Below are 9,531 nucleotides of genomic sequence, written 5' to 3'. Positions count from 1 at the left end.
TACATACATAAACTGCTTTTATTTCTAAGAAAAAAATTCATTTTTAAACTGCTTCTGTTTCTTAGAAAAAGTCATACCTAAACTGCTTCTGTTTCTTAGAAAAGTTCATACATAAACTACTTTTGTTTCTCAGAAAAGTTCATACATAAACTGCTTCTGTTTCTAAGAAAAGTTCATACATAAACTGCTTCTGTTTCTAAGAAAAGTTCATACATAAACTGCTTCTGTTTCTTAGATAACTGATCTCATTTCTAAGAAGTCTAAGGATAAAGTTGTTCTGATTGTTAGTAAAGTAAAAATGTTAAAAAAGGTATGATTATAACATGTTTGTTGAATTCAGCGGAACGTTTCAAAACTAGTTAAATGGGCAGTATGCAAATTTTTCATTATCAAATAAGCCTATACCTAAAAAATATTTCTACAATATCCTAGATATCTACATGATCAAACTGAATTTGTTAATTAAGCAGTGCTAACTAGTTTTGGTGATTGGCTTTATTACGGCTTGATATTATAGTAGGAGACATATTAGCTTAAATCCGTACGTAATGTTTTTATACACTTTTGGCGTTAAAAATTAACGGCTGGATTTTTTTAATCAAAACCTTCAGATATGTTAAGGGACACCTTTCTCTTGTTTTTTGGTGTGTATTGTGAGCAGAAAAACGGAATGCCCCTTTAAGAAGATTGTAATGTAAAGTGCAGCGAAACTCGTTCTGTGTCTTTACCAAGAAATATAAACCAAGTAATAGTAATTTATAACACAGATAAATACTAAATTGTACCAGGAAAATATGTTAACATGTAACATTACTAACCCAGTGTCAAACTTTTGACAGATTTGGCATTTCTTTAAGAATGTATGTCGAAACAAGGTTTTGGAATTTACAGTATTGCACGAGAGTGCCAAAATTGAGAGAATTGTGGTTGGATGTAGAATTTGTAAGGTTAATAAACTATAGAATATTGAATATTAAATAAATCACATAGAAATTTTATTTGAATGCATACTCAGCAATCCAAGAGGATAAAAATATTCTAATATTATTTTGTTCAAGATAGCAAGATAGCATCCAAGGATCACATTCAAGAATTTCTTTTAATTCTTGTCTTTGCAGTCAATTTAGAAATTCGCTGTTTTCCAGTTCAAGTTAAAGGCATGTCAAAAATCAAAACAAGTTGTAACTGCACATTATATTAAAGATTTGAATACTTTATCCTGCTTGTTAACCAAATAAAAGACAGTATTCATTTTAAAACTGAGCCTAATATATAATTTAAAACTAGCCTTCTCAGCGTTTTTAACTCAATGAATTTATAAACTGTTAAAGTTTCAAGTTCACACTTAATGAGTTATTAGACGTTAATGTCATTTTTGAGTTATGAACAACAAGACATCACTGTTTCTACAAATATACACCCTTGAAACAACTATTTACAGAACTAGTTAGGGCCATTAAACACAAATTCAGCTATATATATACTTTAAAACAAAAATGTGCCAAGAATATGTTTCTGTGTTAAATATTTTATAGACCACTTGTGGTACTTTCATCGGTAAGATTTGACGAGAAAAAACATATACTTTAATAAGCTTTCTTAATAGTTGTTGTTTTTTGATTGAAAAACGCTTTTAGTTAATTGTTAGTCTATCTGTATTTCTATAAATTCTCAACAATACAAGGCCTCGACTGGACCAATCTGTGTATCTTCTGGATAACATGAGTTCGGAGTTGTATAGAAATATTCATTTCAATAAAATTGCGAATTGTCATTTGTAACAAAGTATTTGACATGAATACAAATTGTATTTTTTTCGCATGAAATACATTACGTTATTCATTAATGTAAATACTGAACATTATAAGGACACTTTGTGTCAATAAAATTACAAGTTACGATATGCTCCCACAAAGTTTTTGTACCTTAATACAAATAACATTCTTTGTTGGTTTACTAAGTTTCATCTAATGAACTTACAGATCTAAATAATAGGTTTATTTAGTTAATTTAGTTACCTTTCTCATATTTTAATACAATAGTGAGAACTAAATTGTGAATTTATATTTCAATGAGATTTTAAAACTATCTTAATTATCACGTTTATCATATAATATACATTATTTTTTACAGGTGTAACTATAAATGCATTACATATTAGCCAAATGTGCTATATCAATCAACGCTTGAAGCACATACACATTATAAAGTAAATAACATAATCTGTTTTTACGTCATCATTTATTTTCAAACGAATCATCTGTCAAAGATAAAATATGTTTTCACTGCTGATAGCAGATCATCTAAATGTTTATATAAGTTAATAATCTAAGAAAAGCACATGTTCCATATTTTTCGTAAATTGTTCTGTTAAAAATATTACTTTCTGTAATTATAACACCTTTCAGAAGCCCAATGCAATCTTCCACGAGAAATGATCAGCTATCAAATCTGACGATCTAAATACGATTTTTATATCGTCACCACTTCTGTTATTTTTGAATCCAGTTCTGCAACCACTCATGAAAATCTGCGAATACCCGTCTATTATCATCTTTTCACAGATCGGCCGAGTATGGGAAACAATTTGTCAAGAATGAAGGCCGATATTCAACGTGACAAATTATGTTTAAATTTTCTTTTAAATTCATTACTTTTCAATACTGTTGTTTCTTAAACTTTAAAGCTATAAAGGAAGTGGATGGAGTTCGAAGGAGAAAAAAAAAATTCCCATTTTAGCTTTGGTCGTCTCCACTTTCCCAATAAGTGCAGAAAAGTCAGACACAAAGCTCCATTCTATACGGATATGAAATTTTAGCTGGTTCATAGTTAGGTAGAGAGTTTCATAGACACTTTACAACGTACAAGTACATAAACTGTTAAAACGCACATAGAATCCCTCACTCTTCAACACAACAAAATAAATACAGCACATTTTATTCATTCATTCTATCTATTAATTCATTCCTCATATTGCCCTATCGTTATTGTCTCCTCTCATGGCATGTTCAGTCTCTCTTTTTTTTATATCACAGATTAGGTCACAACACAACTCGAAGGTGACTACTCAATTTTCCAGGAATATCGGCTATCATGGATTTGTTGTCAAGAAGCCTTCACCTATGGGAAATGATACGAAGTAAAAATAATCGCCTATAGAAATATACACCGAGACAAATTTCTAATTTATGCACAGCCACATTTCATTACTTTCATATTTTGTAATTCTGTAAATAAAATGTTTTGATCGTGGTCAAAGTACAAAAGAGACAGTGGTTTATGTTGTGTTGGCGTACAGCACGGTCCGTCACTTGTCAAAGAAGCTCGTTGACGCAAATACGTATGCGCATATTCGTCTTGATATGTTGAATCGCATTCGCCGTTACAATAGCCAGCTTTGTATCGAATGGGAGCAATAACCCAATCCCAACCGAAGTCAACAAAATCAACTTCTAATGGGTGACGACAGCATCGTTTCTCGTTTGAGTTTTCTTCGCAATTTAATGAAATACTTCGTTTTGGTCGCCTCTTCTTCATCTCAACCGTCTCAAATTCTAAAATAGGCTCCTGGAATATAGAGCATGCAATGGTATCATACTTTTAAATTCTGCTTTAACTTTAAGCTTTGATCCACTAAAAAAGGAATTTCAGCGTTTCTGTATGCTGTATATCAAATATTTATTGATTTTTTTCAATAATCACGCCCAATTTTTAGGATAAGAATTGATATTCCAATGATATACAATATATCTCAGCGTTCGTCTTACAAGACTTATTTGCAGTTCATAGGAACACAGAGACAAATGTAAACGCTCTAGTAGTATACTTACGTATCCTTCTTTTTTCTCATCAGCGCTTGGTGTTACGATTAGATTTCGCCCATCGTGGTCGAAGGCTGTAAGAACCAGGCCGTAGTTATACTCTGGATACTGTATCCATTTCATAACGAGTTTGCGGATGTCGATCCTGTACCAATGTTTGCCCTTCTTGTAACTTGGTATATGTTTTCTGTAATATATTCTACCAAGATTGTTACGGCCACATTTCAGACTAACCGGACAGACTCGATATATTCGTATCTCTATTACAGTACTCTGTGGTATAGTCGGTCGTACATAGAACCATAAAAGTGCCATTCTAATCTTCAAATTATAGACTTCAGCAGGCATGGTAAAGTAACAGGCGTGCTTATTTCGTACCTTGAGTTCTTCAGAAGCTGAAATGAGAAATATGTTCATAATTACATTGTCATTTACCTTCTTTGATGAAAGAGAAAATTCTCTCAGAAACTTAAACTTTAACAGTAAACAACCTATTTAGATAATAATTCCATTGTCAATTACAGTTCTAAATGCTTATAATTGTGTGAAGTTAAATGGGCAACACACGGTAATTAAAGTTATATACTTGTGGTTATGATAGGTAAATGTCCATTTCTCTTATATTAGACCTGTAAATTTGTATTATTGTCTGCTTATGGCAATCTCATTTTCAATAAAATATGCCAGTTTTCTCCTCATAATCTATATAATAACATTATTGGATTACATCTAGAGCGATGTTTATTCTTTTTTTTTTTACACAAGTCTATAAACAGATAGCTTAATCACTGTAACATATAACTACAAAATGTTTAATATATTTTACCACGTGCAATACATATACCATATGTTTGGTGTGAAAATGCGATTTCTTAGACCTCTTTATCACATTTTCTTGACAATTTACATATGGACAATGCCAAATCGTAGCACAGTAACTTTTAACCTGGTAATGGCTATCATGATATCACGTAGCCTAGAACAAGGCGTTAACGAACATTTCGCAGAGGTTCAGATCAAAATGAAAATCAGAATCGGTACCTTATGCCATTGCCCACATTAATCCATTTTACTATGATCTTTATAATAATTAACTTAAGATTATTCTCTTTCCTTATTAAACTAGCTGATTTTATATTTACTTCAGTCATGTCTTGATGTGATGCTGAAGTTATAATTTACCACGATGTACTGCATGATAATGGTATGATATGATTCGGAGCATGCTGATATAATGGTACTTGACCACACAGAGTAAACCAACCTCACAAAATCGCAAGTCAAAGGGGTTTATAATCATGAACTTAATCACTCACCATACAAAATGGACGCTGTTATCATACATGGTGGACTATATGTAGAACAAATCACGGAATGCGCTTTGTACCCAATGCACGGTGCAGTTAAGATTATATCGTCACTGACTTCAGTCACAAAGGTTCATTGATTCAAGTATACGACAAATTGAATTCAATAAAATTTCCATGTAGGCCAAATTGCCTTTAGAACAAGTTTTGCTCAGAGAAGAAATAAATTGAACGAATTTGAAGGGAGGCAACCCTTAACCTATTTTAACTTTTACAAGCAGACGGCAATGTTGGCATGAAGTGGAGTACCCGAACCCAGGTACAAACAAATGTTTCAGAAAGATTTCATTGTAGCTAAAGAACAAAACAGAGCAATTAAATGATAATGTACACTGCCTATGAATATATAATTGAATTAGAATGTGATATAAGCCAACGATGTTTATGATAATGATATGGTATGATATGAAATAGAACTCAGAAATGTAGCTTTATCTGCCCGATTCGCTATCTATAAGTTGTTTATTTTTTATACGCCCACCTTATAATGTGGTCGTATATTGTCGTCACCCGTGTCCATCCGTCGGTCCGTCCGTCCACAATTGGCTTGTGAACACAATAGAGACAACAGTTTTTATCTGATTTGAATGAAATTTGTTGTGATCATTTATATTCATGAGATCTTGGAGATCTTAGTCAAGATAAAATTTGACAATTTTTCGATCAATGGAATTTGAGTTATTGTCCATGACTAAGTAAAAATGCATCAAAATTTGTTAGCGATAGAAGTGACAGTTTATGTCAGAATTTTATTAAATAATGTGTCTTTGTCACAACAATATCTTGCACAAATTAGATTTTTGGTATGATTTGACACAGATAGGTGACTGCCCTTGATATACTGAAAATGTATCAGGAAAGTGGGCGTATCTTGTTAAGCAACCACTTGTTAATCAATAGAGTTATATGAATATGTGCACTGTGCATCTTTTAGGTTTCTCAACAGTTGGGAATCGAAAAAATGAGTAGCCCACTGTCCGCTCTCTCAAACTTTCCCTCGCACCACACTGCATGGCATTGCCCGTCTTCATTAGCTTGATTAGGTGCAGAAAGGTTTGACGTAAAAATCTATTTATTTCAATTCATTTTCAAATATTTGTTCTAGGTTTACGAGATCATAAGTAAAGTTATAACTAAATGTTTAGTGATGCTTTTAGTATCATATAGGTGTTTTTTAAAACTCTTATTACTAAAAAAAATGGGCAAAATATTCTGATGAGTTGATATAGGTCCTTACTTAGTAATTTGAGTGAAGTATTTCTGAATCTACTTATTTTCTTATCGATGCGTTTCATCTAACAATACCAATAAAAAACTTGACAATAAAGTTGAATCTTTGTTTAATCGGCTATCACGGTAAATGTACTTGTTATGTTTTCAAAGGTCACTGACATTAAGCACCCATTAGTTTATTTCACATCTATTTAAAAAAAAACCCAACAAATCGATAAATTCCTGAGTATGGAACGAGTTGATTAGTTTTCAGATAACATTTGGAAATTGTTTAAAAAAATGTCAAAAGAAACAGCAATCAATAGAAATAGAACAAGCATCGACCTTTAAAAAAGAATTTTAATTTGAAGTTTGTTTCTAAAAAAGAAATAGTGACGAATTGGTCACTACGGGATATAAGCAGTATATACCAATGTACCAAAGTAATACTTAAGGGTCTTTTGGCATTAAGAGTGGTCTTTTTGAAAATAAATTTAAAAGGGACAGATGCGCCATATTGGGGGATTAATTTTAGTCTTCAATGTAGGTAAAATAGTCTTCAAAAAGGCTGAAAATGTACCAAAATCGCATAATTCCTTCAAAAATACTTCAAACTACTCACTATTTCTATATGTCTTTTCTATAGTATTTTTAATTTACGAGTCGCCATTTTAACATTCAATCGCGGATAGTTATACATAGAACTCCATGCATATTTATAACTGACTTCCAGTCGAAGTAAAACAAAAATGCCTGCCGCAAAATCTGCCTTTTTTCATCTCTGAAAGTTGCGACGCAAATCCTTTTCGAAAAATAGATGCCAAATCCACGCCTTTTACGTGGTAAGTACTCTTAAACTAGTATTTTAAATCAAGCCTCAACTTTTCACTCTTCTATCATTTATCATATTATGTATACCGTCAGCTATATTATGCTGAATCAGCCATAATATGAGTTTACCTTTAGAACACTGGCCATTGTTATTCAGGCATAACTCTTGCAAAGATGCCAGCGTAAGCAATTTAAAATGCTCTGTATTAAACAATAGCGTTAGGGTAAGAACATACAACTTGTTTATCTGCAACAACGCAATAACAAATTAGTGAAATTATGCAACAATGCGCGCTCAAATACATCATAAATACTCAACATTGTTTCGAAGCTTGGCGATAAGGGATGAAGCCTATTTTGAAGTGAGTTATTGTCTGTGTTTCTGGATCTTCTAGCTTGTAAGCTTAAAAAACACAGATATTCTCCAAGAATTTGGTGTTAATTTGATTTCATCATAGCACACTTTGATGTACCTTATCCAAATCAAATAAATACTTAAACAATATTTATGTTATTTACATGTGAGTTATTGTCTTGAGTCGCCTAAATAATCCTGAATGTGAAGCATTTATTATGTTTCATTTGAGGAATAATTGTATCACTCTTGATATAATGAAATCTTAATAAAATAAAAATAATCATTAATATTTCAAATCTCGCTTATTTAATTTAGTTGCCATGCAATTTATAATATTTTTGCCATTATCGAATGATGTAAGTTTCAGTTTCTATCAGCTTAGTGAATTATTGACCAATCTTTTGAGATACTTTACAATTTTGATCCAGAATTAGTTCTGAGAACATTTGGGGATTACTTAGAAAGTATTTCTATCGATTAAGACAGTGGAGAAATCGTTCAACCTGCTGTTATTTGGATGATGAAGTGGTGATAGATTCAGTAGGTGTATTCCAAGATTGTCTTTATCACGGACAATAAGTGATTGCCTTCTGCTTTTAGTCTGTTAAAGGATCAATCATTGACTAATATCTTTTGCTGACGCATTCGTTTTCTTAGATTAATGAAAAAATACTTTCAAGAAAGCAACCTAATAAAATACGTCATACAAAGATTATTGTATTGACTTAATGTACTGAAAAAAACCATTAGTTATAATTTCACAAAGCCATGAGCAATAATAATTCCGATGACGTCATATTAAGCCACAATATCAAAAGTACCTTAGGAACGATGTTTTGAAACTGTGTAGGCCTACATTTTAAAAAGTATGCCAAGGTAGCAACGGCATCCGTAATAATTTCATTTGCACATTTAGCGACAAAAAAAAGGAAAGAAGAAATTTAGTCATGTTAAACAACATCAACTTAAATAACGTCACGTTTAGAGACAACAATTTAAATAACGTCACGTTTAGTGACATCAATTTGAATAACGTCACGTTTAGTGACATCAATTTGAATAACGTCACGTTTAGTGACATCAATTTGAATAACGCCACGCTTAGCGACAGCAATTTAAAATACGTCACGTTCAGCGACAACAGTTTTAAAAACGTTGCATTTCGTGTTAAAACGTTGCATGTGAATAAGATAATGTAAAACACATCATATTCTGTGATTATAGTCCAAGTATTTTAGTCTAAAACTTGTCATAAAGTGTTTCTGAATAGTAACAATACCCTGATTGTCAGTGACACCCTTTCTGATTCGATTATTAAATTGTTACCCTTCTTTTATATCTTTTTCGATTGTCTTCAATCATGAGGCATTTTTGATTGGATCCTGTTTAAAAAAAATAGCATAAAGTGTATAAAACTTACGTAGTTTTCCGTATGTGTAGACTTTTTCAACTCGACCATAATAATCATGATCATCATGATATTCCTCATAATCACCCTCTCTGTACGGAGAATCAGCTTGCATTTCTGTAAATTTATCCATTAATAATGATATAGTTGGAACTTTAGGTAGAACCCTCGACGTCAAATTGGGCATAGTTGTAAAATGAAGTTTACTCAAAATTTGTCTTTTAATTTGTTCTATTCTCATATTCTTATCCCTTTGTCTAGAGGCACAAGCAGAACAGTTATTTTGTGTCGTAAGATTCCGATGATTTGTTTCATTTAAATATATTGTTTCATTTTGAGAGACATAGCTCTCATCTAGTCCATTATTTTCACCTTTATTTACATAGTCCACATATCTTTCATCTTGAATTTTAGCACCAACTATTGTCAAATTGTCACTGATTAGTGTGCCGTTATCTGTGTCACCATGAGGAATATGACACACTATAAACGGAATCAAAACAACCAATGTTAAGATATAGCCGGAGCTATTGA

The 9,531-nt window shown here is 31.9% G+C and overlaps 1 protein-coding gene across 1 annotated transcript; it reads right to left on the bottom strand.

The window, feature by feature from the left end:
- Positions 1-3,189: 3,189 nt before the first annotated feature.
- On the bottom strand, positions 3,190-9,274 carry LOTGIDRAFT_82990 (hypothetical protein; the record flags this gene model as incomplete). The annotated part of the gene is made up of 3 exons (XM_009069005.1): positions 3,190-3,567; positions 3,831-4,216; positions 9,010-9,274. Coding segments are annotated over 3 exons (1,029 nt in total), but the record flags the coding sequence as incomplete, so codon positions are not given.
- Between the last annotated feature and the right edge of the window lie 257 nt (positions 9,275-9,531).

The sequence above is a fragment of the Lottia gigantea genome (assembly GCF_000327385.1).
Source record: "Lottia gigantea unplaced genomic scaffold LOTGIsca_97, whole genome shotgun sequence".
NCBI lineage: Eukaryota > Metazoa > Mollusca > Gastropoda > Lottiidae > Lottia > Lottia gigantea.
This window is presented reverse-complemented; position numbering and strand designations above follow the sequence as displayed.